Genomic DNA, 23,064 nt, shown 5'->3' with positions numbered 1-23,064 from the left:
CCATTATTTTAAACTAATGTAATAAATTATTGAATTCAATATGCAACATATTATAATATACTATATGAGTTGATTAAAAAAAAAACTGTCATTAAGGAGTTTCTACTTTAACTGTAACATGGAACACATACTTTGATCACTAGCATGACAGTCTCCTTAAAAAACTATCCAGTATTCAAATGTAGGTTCTCTCATTTTGTTTAAAAGAGAATGCAAAATCTTCTCACATATCTTCTTGCCCTTTCTATACTTCCCATAGACTTTTATACATTTGGCTTTGAAAGCTGCAATTTAAATGGCTTGACTTAAACATTTTGTTTCAGAAACACAGATCAGAAGAATTAGTGATCTTGATTTGTGAATCCTCTCTTTTCCCCTTCTAGAAGCACAGGTAAATATCAATCCAAATCCATCATCCATAACTCTTGATAAATATAACAATAGAAGCTCCACGACCTTACCACATGTTGATAAGACCCCAAAATGAACATAATTGAACCCAACCAAGAAAACCTGAAATCAAAAGTTATTTTAGCCAAAATAGCTAAAGATATATATATATATATATATATATATATATATATACACATTATGCCTGAACTTTTAAAAATTTAAAGTAAATCATGCAGAGAATTCTAACTAAAAGATTTGAACTTGACCCATATACATGAAAAAGCTGATATTTACCCAAAGTTCAATGCAAAGGAATTAGTCATGTAGCAGCAAAGTAAGATCCTATCTTCCTTTGCTTAATGTGCAGCACATGAAATCTTTATTGCAGTGTTAGAATAGGCAACTTCCCATGCCAAGATTTAATTGAGGTTTAAATATTTGAAGGGGTGATGATATGTTGTTTCTAATAAAAAAAAAAATTACCTGTCTTGGGATCAATAGAGAAATAAGGTTGTCCCTGAAGAATGCTGTAAACAACTCTAGCACTGTTTCCATAGGTCGGATCATCTGCATCTGTGGCCTTGACCTGGAGCACATACGCACCTGGAAAATAAGACAATATGACTCTAGCATCTTTATTTTTAAAAAGCTCTAAGTCATGTATTTTATCTGCTGGACTCCATTTTCCTTTGAAATTTGGCATCGTTTCATGATTCTGTGAGTATATGATGTCACTGAGAATAATTTAACCATTATAACCAAAATGTTAGGCAACAGTATAGCTGCTAGTGTGAACGATACATACTTTAAATATCTACTTTAAAAGCTGTGTCCATTTCCAGTAGCTAGATCATTGAAGAGAAAGACATCACGATAATTTTATTGATTTGTACACCAAAGAAGACGAGACACTGCTTACATTAGCTCAGTTGCTTACTACAGATGCTTTAATTTTGTCATTAAGATATAAATAGAAAAGCTAAAAGTTTTAAAGGCTTATTGAACTTTAGAGGGTGTAAGTAATTTGTAATTGCAATTTAAAAATCAACAATTACATATTAGCATTAAGAAGTCTTTAATTAGGACAGAATATTTGAGAAATCGAGAAACCAAAAATAACTGCAATTATAGATACAGGAGGATCTGTATGCCTTAAGATGGAATTAACCAAAGGATTCATTGACATAGGAAAATATTAAACACAATCCAAATTATCTGTAGCTTTTCTCTCTCTCTCTCTCTTTTTTTTTTTTGGACACTTAGTCATATTACTTGTGTAGTAAGAGAGGTTGAATGGCGATTTTTATGTGCATTTTTATCTTACATATTTATAGTCACAGTCTTTCCCTAAGAACTCTTAACAGAGTATCTCTTTTTAATTTCTTGTTCAATGCTACTACTTTAAGTTGAGAACAAAGTAAAATCAAAATTATTGAACTTGATATAATAAAATAAGTTTGTTGCTGATGAAGGCAGGATACCTCTACTGAGCATAAAGGGAGTGATATGTTCTGCCAAAGATATGCAGTGGACAGAGCACTCTACATCTCTTGGAGGTATTAGAAGGAACTGCTCAGTTTGGGGAATGCAGGATCGCTCCTACCCTTTCAGTTACTCATTTAGGCTTTTTTCTTAAGGCAGCACAAAATGAGAACAAACTAAAAATTAAAGGTTTAGTCTGAAAGCTGAAAGTATTCTCTTCACTTCTACTTTTTAAAAATTAAGTAAAGTGTTATAGTGGTGATAAAAGTAAGAAATAATATTTGGTAGACATTCATTGTCAAAAACTGTATCTTAAGATGCTTCGGTAAATTCTAGCTGTATTGACAGATGAACAATGTGCTTTATTACAATGCCTTTCTCAAGAAAGAAAACTTCTAGAAGGAACGTAGGCAAACATTTTTAAAACATCAAAAATGATAACTGATACTATTCACCATAATTCATCATCACCATTGTCAACATGTACACAATCATTAATAATTACTTGACCAACAGGCATTGAGGACCTGTATTAAGGATTCACCAAAATTACATTCTCTTTAATGCTGTTGAAATGAACAGTTACATAAATAAATTCCTCTCTTCCCTCCCAAATTCCAAGAAGTGATTTTTCCCCCAGAAAAATAACTCACTTGTATCAACATTATCACCTTATCCCACTTGTTATACAGGCAAAGTCTACAAATATTAAATTATGCCTAATATTCTCTATATAAATATTGCTGTTTTTGGCTAGATTAGGTGTTTTTATTATTATTATTATTATTATCTTTTCTTTCTAAGTTCTTTCTAAATTCTAAAACAAACTTTCGAGAAATACATGGGAAAAATAAGTGGATTAAAGTTAACTTATGGCCTCTATAGAGTATGAGTAATATGAATATTCTATTCACACTCTCTAGAATGAGAGTATGGGTTCTGGAGCCCAGACTGGGAAAGTCAGTTTGCTTTCACAATGCAACCACACGTGCCCAGCTAATGCTTGCATCTGGTCATGTATTAAATGTGCTTTATTTATTTGATTTCATTCAGATCAATATTATCAAGGCAGAGGTTGAATTTTAGAAATACTCTAACAGTATCTGAATTTACAATCATAGAATTGAAGCTCAGTGATATTAAAATCATTCTTATTGATACTAAAAACATTCTCATACAAAACAGTAGAGAGGTGGGAGTAAAGCTTGAGCCCTACTAACTCACGATTTCAGCTAAAGTAGGCATTAGTTTGTTGATTCCTTAATTTATTTTTTCAATAAACAGACCATGCACCAGGTACTATTCTCAACATACAATAAAAAACAATATGTCATACAATTATTTACTCTGTCAAGTGTCACATCTAGCAAGACAGTTTTATATTCTATGAAATTTTTGCATTTGGGGTATTACATAAACAATCTTTCCAGAAATACATGAAAAAAAAAAGTGAATTAAAGTTAGTTTATGGCCTCTATAGAGTATTTTTGATATGAAAATGCTATTCGTTGAATATTTTCTTTGCTTTTTATCACCCCTGAAACTGTCTCAATTGGCTTGGACCCTTAGTCACTCAATTGCAAGGCTGAAAAGGCATCTTGATTGCTTCCTCTTCCAGCTTCATTTTCACACATGAGCATCAGAGTCACTGTCTCATAACAAAAAATTTTATCACGTTACTCTCCTTTATTAAAAAAAATAATAATTAAAATATTTTTATAAAACTCTCTAATGGGTTTCTATTTCTATTAAAAAAAAAAACTGATCTAAATTCATTGACATGTTATAACTAGCGTGACATGAATGGGTTTCAATGTTCCTCCCAGAGTAGTCTCTGACTGTGCTGTCAGAGAACCCAAGCCGTGACCACACAGGCTTATTGACTGTTTATTTGAGGCTCTTTCATGCCTCTGTGCTCTTAAACAAGTGATCCTGCTCCCTGGAGGGCATTTGCCTCCCACATCTGGAGAAATCCTACTCACCCTTGATGTCCTAGCTCCACAGTCACTTCTGTAAATCCTTGGTTTTCTGACCTAAGCAGAGATAATTTGTCCACTCCTCTGTACTCCCATGAGCCTTAGTACATTTCGATTATTTGAAACTCAATATGTCGTGCATTCTTTTCATGAACTACAGATTTTTTTACAACAGTCCTTCCATATTCATTCTTTATGTACATACAGACTAGTATCTGAAATGAAGTAAGTCCCAAATAAATGTTTATCGGTTGAATAATTGTAGCTCTCATATATACACACAAAGGACACAAATACTATACACACAATACTCTGGACAGGTGACCTGGCAGCTAATTATGGCCTTTGCATTAATTTGGGAGTTTAACTTGTCTTGACTTTCTAATGTATCTCACTGTTCTGTTAAGGAAGCAGAACCAAAAATGAGTAACATTACATTAAAAAATCCTATAAATGAGACTTATTCACAATATGGAATGCAAACCCAAGGAGAGTTAATATAAATTTCTTTGCTGAATAACATAAAGCTCTTCTCAGGACTGATTAGCATAAACAGGACAAGAAAGACATTTCACAGGGTATATCACTTTCTTTTGCTTTTGCCTCATGTACATTGCATTATAAACGAGAAATAATACAGTTAGAGTTAGGTATAGGAGGATAAATGCATAGAAATTTCTTTTCAAATAGAATTGAAAATAAATGTACATATTATTACATAAAACAAGACATTAAGCAGCAGAGAAATATAAGGCAGAAAGATTTTCAGAATCAAGACAGTGTGTGTGTGTGTGTGTGTGTGTGTGTGTGTGTGTGTACAGAGGTATGAGATTCCACAAAGGGATTGTATACTATAAGACTGAAGCATGAGGTCTGCTAAAAGCTCATGTTTAATTATAAAGTAAAATTAAGCATAGATGTACAGCAGGTGAGTATAGCCTTTCAAGTTATTGGGTCCTTTAATTCATTTTACATTAGATTTCACTGCATTGCTCATTAACACTTGGATCTTAGCTTCCTTCTGTGGATTCTCTTTCTATATTTGCCTTTAAAAGTAAAAAATTACACCTTTTTTATCTTCGACAAATGCTGTATATAAATAAGGCATTTACATAGATTACATAGATTACATAGATTAACAATACCAAACCCTGGCCCTTCATCAGAAAATCTAATTTAATCTTTCTGAGTGTGCCAAGTATCAGAAATTTTTAAAATCTCAGCAGATAGGTAAGTCTAATAAGTACCCAGAGCTGAGAAGCCTAGTACCATATAGTTAACCTAGAAGATTTCTCAATTAGGAAAGGTTGCATTGCTCATCACTGTGAAGGCCATATTTATTTCTGGAGCTTTGGTGCCTGGGTTTGAATCCTAGATCAGCCATTAGCCAATTGTGTGACTTCAAGCTGATTACTTAACCTCTCTATATTAGATTCCCTATAAACAAAAAAAAGTAAAAAAAATATTATCTACTTTCAGCAGTATTAAATGAGTTAATATTTATAATGAAACTACGAGAGTGTTCCACATAGTAGGTGTTACTTAAATGTATGTAAAATAAAATAAATACGCACATACTTTCTATTCTCCTTTATCACCACCCCACAGGATAACAACTCTCATATGTGTAACACTAGCATGATTCCTGTTAAGTCTCACACCTTAACGTTCATATAGTGATCTTGATTTTACCTCCCAAATGTTATAAAAATGAAATTTGAAATACGTATTTAAAATGTATTAAAATCCAAACAAGTAGACTATGATGATTGGACAACTTTGTTAGAGAACCATGAAAGAAGTTTGCATACTTGTTATATCCATCTGAAATAATCAGAACTTTTACAGCCTAGAAAAGACATGTCATAAAAAATTCTCAGAGCAGAAGTTATGCCCCCCTTAAACTGTATACTTCTAGGATCGAAGCAGGAAATTTGCTTTCTCTCTGCCCCCAGTTCCAACCCTGCTCAGCCCAGCCTCACAGTGTCCCCTGGCACAGCTAATGCTGTGACATCAATTTATGATTTGTTATTCAGTCCAAAGATCCAAAAGTACTCTAATGTTATAAAACTTTCCTCTTAGAGATGTCCTAAATATTTTAGACTATACATATTTATACCTTGTGAGTCAACTGTACTTTGATGGATAAGTGAATCCATTTTTATGAGCATTTTATCTCTCCTTTGTGTGCCAAGAATTCTATACCAGGAACCCAGTACAAATGCTAATGTCTGCTCCCAGTGACACATACTGAACTCAGATATCCAGCAGTGGTACAATGTTGCCTCCTCTGTGCCTAATGACATTTGAAAATTATTTTTATAGGAAACATCATAGAATCATAATCAAATATATGGGTTTGGAATTCATTCACTCAGTGTCCCTAAGCTATAATTCAGTAAGCTCCGCGTATTTTCTGTGCAGCATCATATTCCTAAAGGATAAATAAATCGCTACTTTTGATTCAAATGCTTTTAGCCAAGGTGTAAATGACCGATTAATGTGATTAATTATTTGATTTAATACACACCCTGCACATCTAAAATTATTTGTTTTTACTTGATTGGATGATTTTGTCATGTTAAGGGTTAGAAAGATCTACTGTCGATCTCTCTATTTATGCATCTATCCATCCATGCATCTGGCCTCCATATATCAATATATTGTCTGTCTGTCTATCCATTTCCTCTTCTAGCTATACATCTATCTATCTGCCTCTGCCTTCCTATCTATTTCTCTATCTGTCTATCTAGTTTTAGTGGAAGGAAAAATAAAAGTGTTTGTGTAACCCATGAGTCAGAAGTATTAAATCCTAGAAACAGCTCCGTAATTAAATAGATATATATTTTGCAAATTATTTTAATTTTATAAGGATGATAATGTACTTTTAGTGGATAGTATAGCAATCCCTTCCAAAAATTAATCCTACCTAATCTTTAAAAATGTTCACATGCATACTCATATAGTACTATCTCCTTCACATATCTATATATGTTAGTTTAACTCCTTTAAAGCCATTTTGCTCAAGTCTAAACTAACAAACACAAGCCTCTTTTTTTTTTTTCTAGCTAATAATGATTGATTATGTGACCCATTTCAAATCAATAAAACCAGAGGATATGTTTGCTGAGACCTTTTAGAAATGTTCTTTTTCTTTTTTTCCCTCTGAATGCTGGTATACAAATGTCTGGAGCTGCTTTAGCTACTCTAAAACCTTGAGGAAAATGTGACTAGAGACAGTCACATATGAGAGATGACAAATTTAGAAATCCCAGGAAAAAAATGGAGACTCTTACTCAAACTTGAATGAAACTCAACCATCGAGAATTTTGATGATTTGAGACCATAAATCCCTTTTTGTGTTGAATTTTATACTTTGAGTTGCATTAAGAATTTGGCAATTCACTTAACTGTTCTAAAATTCTGTTATTTCAAATCCAAAATAGACAAATAAATAGTCAGAACCTCATGAAACACATTTATGAGTTAACGCATACAAATTGGTTATAATAACTGGCACACAGGGAGCCCATTTCAAAATGGTTGTTAAAATTTTCAACTTTATAACAAAGGAGTAAAATTTCATTTCTTTTAATTGCAGCAATTTATGGTACAAATTGAAACAATACTCAATTATCACTTTACAAAATAACGTACTCATCACCGTAGATTAATCATCCGGTTACAGGATTTTGAATATATCCAAATCATTCAGTGTTGTGCCATGAATCACTAAATGCAATCCGAACTCTTTCAAGACTGATATTCAACTGTTTTTTTCATTCAAAAGTTAAACATCTCAGATTCTCCAAACCTCCCCATGGAAATTTATTTACTGACTAACAAAAATTAGAGTGCTGGCAATTAATTGTTGGGTAACAACTCTGAGCATCTCATATAAGAATGGAAAAAAAAACATATATATATATATATATATATATATATATATTCCACAAAAGTTTTGCAAAGTATAAATTAAGCAATGTACATAAACCTCCTTCTGATAAACCTCCTTCTGGTTTCTTCCATTCTCTCCTGCTCCCCGGCCACTTCCTATAATCGAGTCTACTGCTGGAGTACTACAGACGAACCTACTCATTGTTATACTTGCACAGAGTATTTCCATCAGGTTCTTCTTATTATTGAAAGCTTGCTTCCCATGAGCTTAGTATTTCCCATTGGCATATTTTTGCCCTGTAACTGCATTCCTTCAGCTTTCCAATACTGCTTCTGATTCACTCATCTTTCATGCCAAGAGTAAGAAGTGCTCATATTTACTTGTCTTCTTTGGAGGCATGTAGTTGGTTGAAACAAATCACTTTTATTAAGTTTCCTCTGACTATGATTTATTCCTCCAACATCATTTATTCTCAGCTCCCCACTTTCTCCTGCGATCACAATTTCTTAGTCTTCATTACAGATCCCTTTTCCTCTCTCTGAACTTTCAAAGTTCACACACCTCAACTTTTGTCTCTCACTCTATATGTCTAATTCTACAATATCACTCATATTTGTCCCTCGGTGCTAGTGGCTGGACCATCTGTTATATTTTGCAATTGCTTAAATAACAAAACTACCAGTTAACTAGACTAAGATACACCTGATTTCTTGGTTACACTCTAGACTCCTTTTTATCACTTATTGTTTACAGCCAGTTCAGTCTCCATCATTGACTAAACATTAATAAAATATGTTTGCTCTCTTTATTCCGTCACTACTTTTCCTCAAAATTTTATTATATCTCACCTGCATTATAGCATTATAAAATTCAATAATTTTCCTGTTGCCTGTTATAACCATCTACCACTCACCCTGTATATTTAAAGCCACACTGGTGTTTCAAAAATGTAAATTTGCTTTTGTACTCAGCACTATCTCTAATGCTCTTTTTGAATCTGCCTCTAACTATATTTCCTCTAACTATATTTCATCCCTTTGCCTCACTTCCTGTCTACTTTATGCTGCTTCAATAGAACATTACCTTCCCAAGACATAGTGTTACTTCATGTCCTCCTCTTTGTAGATTCTGTTGTGGATATCGGAAATATTCTCCTTCACTCAGGTGAACTTCAGATCAAATTAAAGATTGGCCTCAATATCTTCTCTTCCAGAAACTCATTTCCATATGCACACAAAGCATCTTGTTTGGCATTAATTATGTTTCTACTAGGCAGTAAACATAATATACAGAGTGAAGACTGCTTACAGTTCTTTGGGGGATCCCAGGACCTATGGTGGAATTTGGTAAATAATAAGTACTCAATACATGTCTCTTGAATAAGTAAATTTTTAAAAAATGAGTTTGGATTAGAACATATTTTTCCGATTAACTAATGTTAGAAGCTTATGATGAAGCCTTTATGATAACTCTTGACTCAGGGAAAAGGCTCAATGTCCCCTCTTGTCAACAGATATGACAATGATGATGCTTTGCTGTCTGTTCCAAAAATTAAAGGACAGGCTTCAACTCAAAAGTGTCTTGAGAACAATTAATGCTAGTAGCAAAAGAACTCAATAAATCAATTACAAGCATGTCGTTTGGTAATCCTGATACATTGAGCCCTGCTAAGTCTGCAGAAGATTATACAGTTTATTCTCAGTTTTAAGGAAGAAAATAAACTTTTGTAAAATCAAGGACCATACTGAGGTCATTATGGAAAAGTCATTATAATAAAGTCTAGACCTTGTCATATCAGTTCTCATTACGTGGAACCAAGTGACCTTGAATATTATTTATTTTGCAGACCCAGAGACACAATGGTGCCATGTGACATTGCAATATTTACAAAAGTGCTCACAAGTCCACATGCATAATGACAGAAAGCAGGAATAGCTTTGACGTAGCAATAGCTGCAGCCATTATTGTTTAAATAATCTCAGCTAATAGAGAAATGTGTATTATTTGTATATAAGTACTGTGATTTAATATTAAGGTTTTGTTCCTTTTTTTTGCTGTAGTTAAATGCTGCAGTGATTTAGGCTGAGGTTTGGTTTCAATAATTGTTACAGAAATATAAGACTTGAAAACCTACTTGTTGCTAGATGCATTGTAATCCAATTTATCGGGCCAGAAATGTGCTGTAGCTAAACAAAATTCAAACTTTGATAGATTTCATAAACTTTCTAATCCAAATTCTCTCAATGAATAAATGAATGACAATAGTTAAGCAAAATAATCTGATCTCAGTTTCTTTATCTCTAAAATGGGAGGTTTAGAATAAACATCTTTAGACTCCACTATACAAACATATGCTTTGATTTTAGACCAGAGAGCCTAATTAAGTTGACAGTTGATTAAATTAAATTTTGATGGATTTATCAATTGCATTTCACTTCATATATATTTTACCAAATTTTCACTTCACATGTTTCTATCTTGTGAAAACAACCTAAGATTTGAATTTGAAGGAGTTATCTTTCTTATGGTGATGTACAGTTTCACTTACAAAAATACTTTAAAAGTAGAACGTGAGTTTTAAAAATCATCAAAAAAGAAAAGTAGCATAAACATTATTATTACTTTATAGGATAATAATCTGTTTATTAACCACTTTGAACTTTTCAGAGTAACACATAAAAAGAAAGATAAAAACCATTATATCACTAACCTATAATATTAATGCATACTACACGAAACAAACTTAACCTAATTAAGCTACGCAATATATACCGACAAATTGGAAGCATTCCTGTTTCTTAAAACAATAAAACTTACATAAACACTACTTTAAAATGCATTTTTTATGACAAAAATAGAATTAGCTATGCCATTATTTACAAATAGAAGCTATATCTCTTAAATAGTTTATAATTTTATTATTTATCATGAAGCTTCTCCCATGACACTGAGACTATTCATTTTCGGTATTTTGGTAAATATATCATTACATGGAATTTTTCATATGTAGTATTTTTAAAAAGCTTTTAAGTTGTAAGCCACCCATAAAATATAGTGCAGATTAAGAGATGAAAAAGGGATTAAACGTCTAAGTGAGAGTGAGTTATAGCTAGATGGGGTTACCCATGAATTTATTTTATGACCCAGCTGAAGAGACAGACAAGAGACCAAATGCAAAATGGGCAGGCAGCAAGAGACGACGCTCCAGGAGCACAAGGGAATTCAGAATATTAAAGTCATGAATTCGATTCATATTTGATTTAAAAGGTAGATTGAAAACTCGGTGAAGGGCAATTTTGCCTGGTACAATTACAAATTACCGGTTAGTGGTATTAAAAAAAAAAAGAAGTTGTGGAAGATAAATTTCAGGAAAAGATTTGATGTCCTTGCTTGTAAAGATTTAGCAGCTGGCCAGAAGACCATGTGGCAAACCAGAACACTTAATGCATGCCTATGCTCAGATTCATTTCCAAGTTCTCCTCTTATTCCTTTACAGCACTGAACCTGGAGCCACATTCAGCAGAAATTTCCATAGCTTTAAAGTTTCGGACAGCAGTTTGCCTTTCCTTAAATCTTACCAAACTGAGAAGTTAAAGACTAAAGCAAAGTTGTGTTTCCTGCTGCTGTGGTTTTCCTTATTGTTTCGACTATAGATTCTGATGGTTTCCTTCTACTAGATTTGGGCCCAGGAATAAGTAGGCTTCCTTCTAGTCTGTGATTGTAGGGCACAAAGGTAGTACTTGCCTGTTGATGGGGATCATTCTCCCACGGGATTGCTCTACATATATTGTTTTTGGTATTTTTTTTCCCTTGTGATGTTTCCTTATTGACAGGCACCCAATCCCTGTAAAGTCTAAGTCTTAAAAAAACAGGGTCCTGGTGAACCCCATCTCTTAGGATTTTCCATCTGAGAGAGAAAGCTTCAGTGTCTTGCAGCTTCCATTCCTTAGTTCTGAAGAGAGAGATTTTGCACTGAGGTGCAGACTTGAGTCTTCCATAATTTCCAGAATAAAGAAATGTAGGAATTCCAACCTACATATCTAGTGACGGATTCTAAAGACATATTTTTTTTTTCCCCCAGATACCCTTGGGAATAAAAATAAAGTCCATAGTTTTGTTTTGTTTTGTTTTTAATAGGACATTAATTAATTTACCGTTGTTGTGGCAGCTAACACTACACTATACACTGAAACCATAAGAATAAAAAAGAAGCAAAACAAAAACAAAAGAGATCTCTGTCCTTAAAAAAGAGTATTCAAAGAACTTGTTTATGTTCTTTATCTTGCAAAACACAGACAATTATTCTCATCTGCAGCTCTTACTTTTTTCCTAAAAAATGATTGGAGTATAATTAATATGTATGAAATTACTGCAATGTGTCAAGTATTACACAAAACATTTTATAGGTATTATTTCATATAGAATGAATATTATTTCATATAGAATGCATATAGATGGTTTCGAAGAATGCTTGAAATCACCCTATCTTCAATAATTAGATTATTATGAATGTTAAATTACACTTCGTAAACTGTGGAGCTGGCAGAAACTCAAACAGTCACAACAGAGCTTTTGCCTTACTGCTCAGTACCACCTCAAGGGGACACAGAAGTGCTTTTGAAAGAGATTTAGCTGTTCCATTTTGTTCAGCCATACCACCTCAAGGGGACACAGAAGTGCTTTTGAAAGAGATTTAGCTGTTCCATTTTGTTCAGCCATACTTGGTACAAAGTATTTTTTTTTTTTTTTGGTAACTTAGATTGAACTTTTAGTAATATATGACTTATTTTAATGTTTTGCACCTTTATAAATATTTTGAAATTGGGATGTAGGATGCCTCCAGCTTTTTTCTTTTTTCTCAAGTTTTAGCTCTTATGAATTTTTTGTGGTTTCATATGAATTTTAGGTTTATTTCTTCTATTTCTCTAAAAAATGCCTTTGGGATTTTGATAGGGATTACATTGAATCTGTAGACTGCTTTGAGTAGTATGGACATTTTAATAATATTAAGTCTTCTAATCCATGAACATGGAATTTTTTTTATTTATATGCATCATTTAAAATTTCTTTCAACACTGTTTTATAGTTTTCAATGTACAAGTCTTTGATCACCTTTGTTAAGTTTATTACTTAAGTATTTTATTGTTTTTGATGTTATTCTAAATGGAATCTTTTTGTAATTTCTTTTTTGGATAGTTTGTTGTTAGTGATAGAAATAAAACTGATTTTTCTATGTTGATTTTATATTCTGTAATTTTACAGAATATTGAATTTATTTATTAATTCTAACAGTTTGATGGGGTTTCTTTAGGGTTTTCTGCCTATGAGATCATGTCATCTACAAGCAGAAATATTTGTACTTCTTTCTTTCAGCTTTAGATGCCTTTATTTCTTTTAGGTGCCTATTTTCTCTGGCTAGGACTATGAGTACTATATTGGTACGAGTGAGTATCCTTGTTTTCTTCCTGATCTTATAAGAAAAGCTTGTAATTTTTATCATTGAGTATTATGTTAGTTATGGACTTTTAAATATGGTCTTTATTATATTGAAGTTAATTCCTATATCAAAGTTTTTAGCCTTAAAGAATCTTGAATTTTGTCAAATCCTTTTTTTTTTTTTGCATCTATCGATATGGTTATGTAAATTTACCCTTTATTCTGTTAATGTGGTGTATCACATTAATTGATTTGTATATGTTGAAACATCCTTGCATCCTAAAGCTAAATATATAGACCACCGGGACAGAAGAGAGAGCCCAGATAAATCCATGCATAATAGGGTCAACTAGCCTTTGACAGGTGAGGCAAGAATACACAATGGGAAAAGAATAATCTCTTTAACAAATTGTGTTTGGAAAACTGGATATCCACTGCAAAAGAATAAAATAGGACTGTTGTTTTATCCCATAGATAAAAATCAGCTCAAAATAGATTAGAGATTTAAATGCAAGCCCTGAAGCTATAAAACTTCTAGAAGAAAACATAGAGGAAAGCTTCATGACATTGATTGAGGCAATGATTTGTTGGATATGACACCAAATGCACAAGCAACAAAAACAAAAACTGACAAATATATAAAGCTAAAGAGCTTCTGCACAGCAAAGGAAACAATCAATGAATCAAAAAGCATCCTACAGAATAGAAAAAAAATATTTGCAGTTCATATACCTGATAATAAGTTGTTATCCAAAATATGTAAGAAACTCCTACAACTCAAAAGCAAAAAAAAAAACCACAAACAATTCAATTAAAAAAAAAAAATGAGGAATAGCTTGAATAGACATCTCTCCAAAGAATATATACAAACAATCCAAACAGTCAACAGTTAGATGAAATGATGCTCAATATCACTAATCATCAGAGAAATATAGATCAGAACAAAAATTGAGATATCACTTCACATTGGTTAGAACACTACAAAAAGAGAGAGAGAGAGAGAGAAACAAGTCCAGCCAAGAATATGGAGGAACTGGAATGCTTGTACACTGTTGATGGAGATGGAAATGTTGAAGCTGTTATAGAAAACAATATTGGGATTACTCAAAAATTAAAAAAAAATAGAACTACCATATGATTAAGCAATCTCAATTCTGGGTATTCATCAAAAAGAATTGAAATCAGATTCCCAAACGGACATCCACGCTCCCAAGTTCATTGCAGCATTATTGACAATAGACAAGATATGAAAACAACCTAAATGCCTATCAGCGGATGAAATATGGATAAAGAAAATGTGGTGTATATATACAATGGAATATTATTTAGACTTAAAAAAAGACAAGAATTATGCCATATGCAATACCGTGGGTGACCCTGGAGGACATTATGCTAAGCAAAAAAGCCTGTCACAGACAAATACTGCATGATTCCATTTACATGAGGTATTTAAAATAGACACAAAAACAGAGAGTAGAATATGTTTTCCAAGGGCTGGGGAAAGGAGAAAGTGGTGTGCCTCTGTTTAATGTGTGTAAAGTTTTGGTTTATGCACGATGAACAAATTCTAGAGATCTGCTGTACAATTTTGTGCCTATAGTTAATAGTACTATGCTGTGCACTTAAAAAATGTAAGAGGACCGATCTTATGCATGTTAAATACTCTTTCCACAATAAAAAAATATTATACTACTCACTTTTTAATTCAAGTAGTAAAATAGTCTATTTTGCTAAACTTAGTATTATTTTTAAGTTTCAGTTTGTCTGATACTAAATAATTAATGGACTTGCAAATACATATAATAAAAAATTTCAAATTAACTGCATACTTAGAAAGTACATAAGAAATTTTCAAAGTAGCTACACACATTTAAGATCGAAGAGAAGTAATGTATACTGAGGCTTGGGTCTTTTTCTTCTAATCTTATTATTTAAAAATGTAGCACCATGTTAGACTATATTTTCACATCCCAGAAGAGTGAGGAATATTGGTCTTATATCTAAGCTCTGGTTGTCGATGTACTTTGATACTTCATGATTTATTGATTTGGAAATTCAAGATACATATTTTCACACTGATGTTCATAGCAGCATTATTCATGGTGGCCAGGACATGGAAGCAACCGAAGTGTCCTATGATAGATGATTGGAATATTACTCAGCCATTAAAAGAGATGAAATACTGCCATTTGTGACAACATGGATGGACCTCAAGACTATCATGCTAAGTGAAATAAGCCTGACAGAAGTTGAAGATCACATGATATCACTTATGTGGGATATAAACTCAAAAGCAACGAATGAACAGGACAAACAAACAGAGAGAGACTCATGGACATGGACAATAGACTAGTGGTTACCAGAGGGAAGGAGAGAGGAGGGAGGTAGATGAGATAAAGGGAGTCAAATATGTGGTGTCAGAAAGAAATTTAACTATAGGAGGTGAACACACAGTGTAAATATATATATATGCCTTACTGTTAAGGAGTACAACTGAAACTTATTGGATTTTGTTAACCAATGTCACCATAAAAAATAAATTAATCAATTAAAAAAGAAGAAAAGCAAAAATAAAAAAAGATGCATAATGTGTCTTACTAAACTGAAAATAGATTATGAAGCAATATTTATAAAATTATGTCAAACAATATTGCCAATATTTAATTAAGAAGCAATGTCCAGGTTTCAGCATTACGTTTTTGGCACCAGACAGTTATTACCAGTGGATTTGTTTGTTCGTTCCATAATAAATTAGGCACCAATGCATCATGCCGACTCTCCCATTACTAGAAATCATATTTTTTTTTCAGAATTTATTCTTATGCCAAGATATTTGTAACATATATGTAATTTTCTTTACTGAGGGAAACTCACACAGACACATACAAAGATAATGTGAAGCGATTGTGGAAATTAACAAAAAGATTTATTATTGTTACTTTATCAATATTTTCAATCAAATTCTTAATCAGGAATACACAAGCTACTTGAACCAGAAACAGACTGGCTGTATTGCACTCACATTTTGGCAGGTGTCTATGTATTTCTACTACTACTACATTGAATTGCTAACCTTTTTATAGTACTATAATAGACAATATTCTAAGTTTTCATTTTTTAAAATAACATTCACCTAGTTTTGGCAACTACTCTATAAGGTAATAACTTATTATAATAGGCTCTGTTCTAAGCACTTCCCATTTATTAATAAATTAAATCCTCACAACACTATGAGAAAGATGCTATCATGGTTGATGAAACTAAGGCAATGAGGCTTTAGGTCATTTGCCCAAGGTCAAATAACTATAGAACTAATTTATGATTCAGCTGGTCCGATTCCTCAGCTACTGCACTTAATCACTGTGACATAGCCTGTTAGTTTACATAAAATGATTATATGCAGTTTGAATTGGGTAGCTGGTAGTATAGCTTTTAGTTTCATAATGTTTCACTCTTCCAATAAAAGATTCATACAATCTCACTGTATTGGTCAAACGCAATTGTAGATGGCTAACTTGAACCAAATACTTGGATAATATAATTTTATATTTCACCGTTCTGAATTAGAGATACACCTCAATATGTCTTGCATATTGATTAATATATGTACAGTGCAAATGTATTTTAGTTTACCAAAGAAAAACTTCCTAAGGCTAAAAGCAACAATCCTTAGCTCATTTATTACATTTATTTATAAATATATTTGGATTTTATAGAGTTTTAATTACCTTATTTCTTTATGCTCTATTTGCCTTTACTATATCATCAGTGCTTTTCAAACATTCCAGATGCTCATTAATATCGGTATGTTATTAAATCCCTATTTTCTTAAGTAGTTCCTCCCCTTGGTCTTCCATCCATCTGCCTTCCTTCACTGCTTTGCTGATAGATACTTCTAATCTCTCCATGTCATGTTAACTCTTTCTTGGTGTAATTTATTGTTTTTTGATGAAAGAGATCCAAGTATAATTTCTAAAAGTATATTAGGAATGTATATTGTATGTGTACTTGCTTGAATTTTTCCTTGGATTAAATTTAATCATTTGGATGAATCATTCTTGGTTGGAAATTGTCGTATTTTACAACATAAAACACATTGCTTTATTGACTCTTAGCATTCATCATGACTCCATGTTGCTCTTGAGAAATCTTATGTTGTTCTGATTCTCTATTTAAAATATTTATTTTACTTGTTGGTTCTTTTTTGTTTTGATCTTTTAAAAAAACATTTTGGTGTGTGTTTCTTTTCTCTTCTCTTAAATTTTGTAAAATTCTCTTCATCTTTGGCATATTTAAAATGAAGTTTATCTTTCATTTTCATTCATTATCCAGTGAGCTAACTGGGTAAAAAATTTCAAACTATAGCAAGCATTTGCAGATTTGTGAATGTCTTGTATATATTCATTTTATAATAATCTAATTTTTATTGCCTCGGACTTCTTCTGGAACTGTTATTCTTAGATTCTCTTGGATGATGATATCTCTTATGCTTTTATCATGTTAAAAAACTGACACTTTATTCTATTACCTTGGAAATGTCTCATTTATCTTAAATGTGTCTTCAAATATTACATAATAGGCACTTAATCTCTAATTGTTCATTTTCCTAATATCTCCTCTTTTATTATAGATATTATTATAACTGAATTTCTGTAGATATTGGGGAAAGTGAGACATCTTATTGATCTCATTACCAACTAATAACTCTTGCTCAAGATCATTATTTTTTTCTCTTTCATGTTTTTTATATTGTTATTTTCCTCTAATGTATAATGATCTTTAGTTTTTGGCTCATCTGTTAAGATGGAACAGTAAAATCATTTTGAGAACTCTTTGTATGTGGTCAGAATTTATTTATTTAGGGCAGTCTTCTCATCAATGTGCTATGGACCAGTGGTGGTCTGTGAAGGTGTTACTGGTTTGGCAAGAGTTTGTTTCTGCTCATGAAGTAGCAAGCCAGTACTGTGGCCACCAAAACTACAGAATCAACAGCTTCTGGTCAATATCCTACAGAGTTCTATGCAAATTTTCTTATTATCTATATGATTCGTGATATGATAATATCAATGTTTATGTCATCGAATACGATATGAAAAGGTGTAAAAGATCTAATTTAGAATTTTCATACATTGTACTGATTTGAATTGATTAATTGTATTTTTTATTTTTTGCTAAACTTGAAAATATCTGAGAAGTCTATTTGTGTATCCACTGTTTTCTTCTTTAACTTCTTACCTTAGAATTTCTCCCTGATAATAATTCTTTGAATCTCCTTAATTTGCTCATTCATTTACCCCTACTGAGTGTTATTTTTAGACACTATATGGTATAATGGATAAAATATTTAAATACAATGTTTATGATTATGTAATAGAGATGAAAAAATAAATATGATAAATTTAATATTACGAGACAGTAGCTGAAGAAGAAACTCATTCCATTGTGATAGGCCAGCTCAGATTTCTCCACTCTAAATTGTATATCTTACTTAGAGCTTAAGCAATGATTATTAATAATAAATTTAAGCAAATTGAGATTGCTCTATTCATAATATATTGCAACCTGCTTTTTAAAATTTAACAATATCGAGTGATAATATTTCAATTTTTAAATATTAGATGACATACTTTTAATAAATACACAATATTTCATCAAAAGAATTATTACACTATTTTTTTTAAAGCCAATCTGTTATTAATGGTCATCTATTTTATGCTTTCACCATTATAAACAAGAAGACAATGCATATCCTTGCATGTACAAATAGGTGCATATTAGAGAATTAATTTATTTCTAAATAAGTACCCAGTATTCAAAACAGAAAAGTATATATGATTATATATTTCTGATAGAAAAATACATATTTTAAGATGCTACTCTAATATTTTTAATTAGGAAAATAAAAGATAAACATACCTCACTGTGCATAACATTTTTATAATTTAACTCAAACAGTTTTTCAATAAATTAAAGAGAAAAAATCCCAGAATTTTCTAAAAATTGGAAATGGATCATTAAAAAATTTATGGTCTTAACTTCTGAACAACAACAACAACAACAACAACAAATATATATATATAAAGGAAATTTTTCTTTTAAATATTATTTTAATCTAAGAAAACAGAGATTTGGTCTCCAGCTCACTGCAGAGGAATATTGCAATGGCGATCGGGGAGCCCACTGGTCTCTGAACATATTCCCCTTCCTGTCACTACCGATTTTCGCAAAGCAGTAGTTGCCTGAGCCCATAAAGAGACAAGCCGGAATTGCCTTTGTGGGGCTTATCTTTTGAAAGAAAAATATTAGCAGTAATATGCTCTGAAGCTAGATTTCTGAAGCTGCTATTACAGATGTGAAACACAATATTTTACCTAAAGAAGCCTCTTCCTACTCTATATATTCACATGTGTGCAGACTCGATAACAAACGTCATCAATTTCTACAATGCTGCTCAAAATGAGGAAGGCACATTCTCTTGCTCTCTTGCTTTCCAGACATCACAAAAAATATATATGTGAGTTTTTTTTCTGTTTTCTCTTTCTCTCTGCTGTAGGAAGTAATCATATCCATAAAAGCAATACTACAGTTTCTCAATACAAATGTCGAATGGCTGCCTTGGCCTAAAACACGTCTTGCGCTAACATCAGAGGCCAGAGCTGCTTTTCTTAGTATATCAGTTACCCTGCACTGGCCAGGTTTGACTTTTATTGCCTACAGAATGAGGTAAAGTATCAGATGTAGTCTAAGACACTTCCTTTTATAAAATAAACTATATTTAACCAACAAAATTTAAATCTCAAAGCTTCATTCTATGTTTCAAGAAATACAGGAAGCAGGTTTAAATAATTGGCACTTAAATGAATTAATTCCAGAAATAATGTCTTAATTTTCCTTTTGCCAAATTAAGTAAACTCTCACACTTATATGTATCTGTGTGTGTGTCTTACGTGTGTTTCTAATTCAAATCTAAACTACTACAATAATTAAGATATATTTTTCTCCCTCATCTTCCATCCTGGGCGCATCATCCAGCACAGCATCCACCACAAATATTTAATGGTTGCTTGAATGATGGAATAACTTTATAATGAATGAAACTCTTGAATAAATGTATAAAGTCAGTTATTTAGTATGATAGTTAATAGAAAATAAGAAGAGTAAAGTGAACTGCAGTCTTTCAGATTATTATTTATTTAAGAAAGGATTTCAATGGGTATATTTCTAATGTGCTTTTACTATTCTAACTTACATTGGGCTTCAAACTCAGTGGAGAGAAATAAAAAATAATTATGTGGTTTACATTTGTTCATTTGTATTTGCATGTTAATGAATGTACACATGTTCCACACCCATGAAAGCACAATTTTAGAAATAGTGACCCTACATGTATAGGTTTGGCAGTAGAATGTACATAAAGTATAAGAATGTTTTGTGATTCCCTATGTATTTGAAAAGTAGAACAGCTCAATAAATTTCCTTTTTTTAAAGTTCAACAAAAATGCAAAGATATGATCAAGTTAAGCTTATAAAGTAAATGCAAGTAACATTATTTAGAGAAAAAAAGTAAAAAAAAAATTAATTTAAGTAATTTTTAAATCTGTTATAGTTCTATATTGAAGAAACATAACAAAATAAGTAAACTTGAGAGTGAAAAAAATCTGACTTTTTGAAAGCGGCTTACCTGTTGTAAATGTAATCTAAATGATATAAATATCATTATGTCTTCATCGAATGTAGACTAAGAATCCAGGAAGTGATGATATAAAGTTCAAAAGTTATGACATGTCAATATATCTAAAAAACTTTCCCCAAAAATTACTAACCACCCATGTGCTGAGTTGCTTAGATATGTCATCATTTCAATGCATAGTTCTGTACTTAACATTCTTCCATTCATTTTAGGGTCAAGATAACATTTAAGATAAAGTAGCATTTGTAAAAGATTAAGGGTTCTGAAAGATGCATCCTTAGGTATTTGATACTATATTCCGGTATCTTTCATACATTTAAAATTAAGTTAACAATTATGAAATTTTTAGGCCTAGCCCTATTTTTGGAAGATACTACAAGAAACATTAACATTGAACCCTTCATAGACTCAGACTTTTTTGAGCTAGAAGTCACTTAAGATAAAATTTCTGTTTAACTCTTATTTTTTGGAATAAGGAAAACAGCCAAAGAATGCATTGAATTACATCTCAAGTGGTCTATTACTATCATATTTGGGAGAAGAAAGAAAATCCTTTCTTTCTCAAGGCAGTGCTCTTTTCTCTGCCCAATATCGAAGAATATCTTTGCTCCATCAACATTTCTTACATAGGCACACTCTGAGGGCAGGTGAATAATGTGGCTAGTGGGGTAAAGAGAATTATAGTTAGTAGATGTTTGCCTCCTTTTCTGTGACTTTTTTTTCATAATAAATAACACTCTGCAAAGCCTCCCCACAGACTAGACAATAATCAGAAGTCAATTCTGGATTAAGTTATCTATATTTGGATGTGGCCAAAGTAGCTGAATTTATCTCTATGTGAGAAAGTAAAGATTTTCTTCAAGAGAATCAATATTCTATAATTACAGATTCTATTTTTACTTAATTCTCTTTGCTAAATATACTTTATTATTTGAAAATAAGAATAGAGTGGCTGGATCAAATCAAAATTTTCAAGGAAGGGAGGAAGAGAGGAAAAGAAGGAATGAATGGAGGGAGGACTTGAGAAAAAGAAAAACTAGTAAAAACTCCAAATTTATGCTTAATTGATAACTATTAATTTGAGTTCTCTTAGGCGTGTTCCAACTCTGTGCTGAGAAATTTAACTTCCCATGACTATTACGCCAAGCTGATGTAAGACATTAAGTTATAAATCCATTATAATTTTTTTCACATCAGGTTAATATAATCATTTTTAAATTTTTACTATTTTCAGAAAAAGGTAAGAATGATTATAGAGCTGAACTCTATTTGGGAATACAAAATGCATAACATTTTGAGCTGACTCCCATGATAACATTAATAATTCCATTAGGTTTTGTTTAACAATAGAAAACAATGATTAATAAATAACTTCTGAGTTTAGTCATGTAGATATTTGGCAAGGCTTAGAGTGACATGATTATCAATCATGGCGATGAACTGTCTTGGTTTAACATGAATATTCTTGGAATGCAACAAAAACCCTCTTAGAGAATCCTAAAGCTGTAGAATGGCTTGTGATTTTAGAATGAGAGTGAGAATAAGTAGCATATTTCATTGTTGCCACTTTTCTCAGGTTCCTAAATTATATACGGCTGGTTTCTTAGATTTAGATTAATTTGAACTGAGAAAGAAATAAGCCTTCTTCTTCTAGTCTAATTTTATTCACCAGAGTATTAAAAACCATAAAGTCTTTCTGTGGCAGAAACTCATATCATATATTAAAATTATTTATATAAACTTAAATATGTGAACATATATATGATTATAAAAATGTTTGGACAAAAGTAAATTTATCTACATTGGGAAATCTTTTGAAAACTTTAGTGGAAAATGATTCTCAGGGATCTGACCTATGGCCCTGCTGATCCTCACGGAAACTCTAATGCGGCCTGAATTGGTTTTAGGAAAAGCAAAAGCATGCTATTCATCTGTTTTTTTACCTTACAAAACCTGCCTGATCCACTATATTTATTGAAATAACAACTTAATTAATAAAATAACTATATCCACAGTTTGATAATACAGTATAGAATAATGGTCATAAAGAGTAACCAAATAAGTGACAACACAGAATTGGTCCCCTTTCTCTACCATTTACCAGATACTTAACAACCTTCTCCTGCATCTTGTTCTTGCCCTTATCTTTTGAACATAAATGTCTGCTGACATTATCATCAACAGGATGA

The 23,064-nt window shown here is 31.9% G+C and overlaps 1 protein-coding gene across 1 annotated transcript in view; it reads right to left on the bottom strand.

Moving 5' to 3' along the window:
- Positions 1 to 23,064, bottom strand: part of CDH12 (cadherin 12) — an 843,825-nt gene that overhangs the window by 68,349 nt on the left and 752,412 nt on the right. The window contains exon 6 of the mRNA XM_039842741.1: positions 877 to 996. Coding sequence (XP_039698675.1) covers positions 877 to 996 — 120 coding nt within the window. The remainder of the gene's footprint in view (positions 1 to 876; positions 997 to 23,064) is intronic.

Source organism: Pteropus medius, unplaced genomic scaffold, assembly GCF_902729225.1.
Source record: "Pteropus medius unplaced genomic scaffold, Ma_sr-lr_union100, whole genome shotgun sequence".
Taxonomy (NCBI): domain Eukaryota; kingdom Metazoa; phylum Chordata; class Mammalia; order Chiroptera; family Pteropodidae; genus Pteropus; species Pteropus medius.
This window is presented reverse-complemented; position numbering and strand designations above follow the sequence as displayed.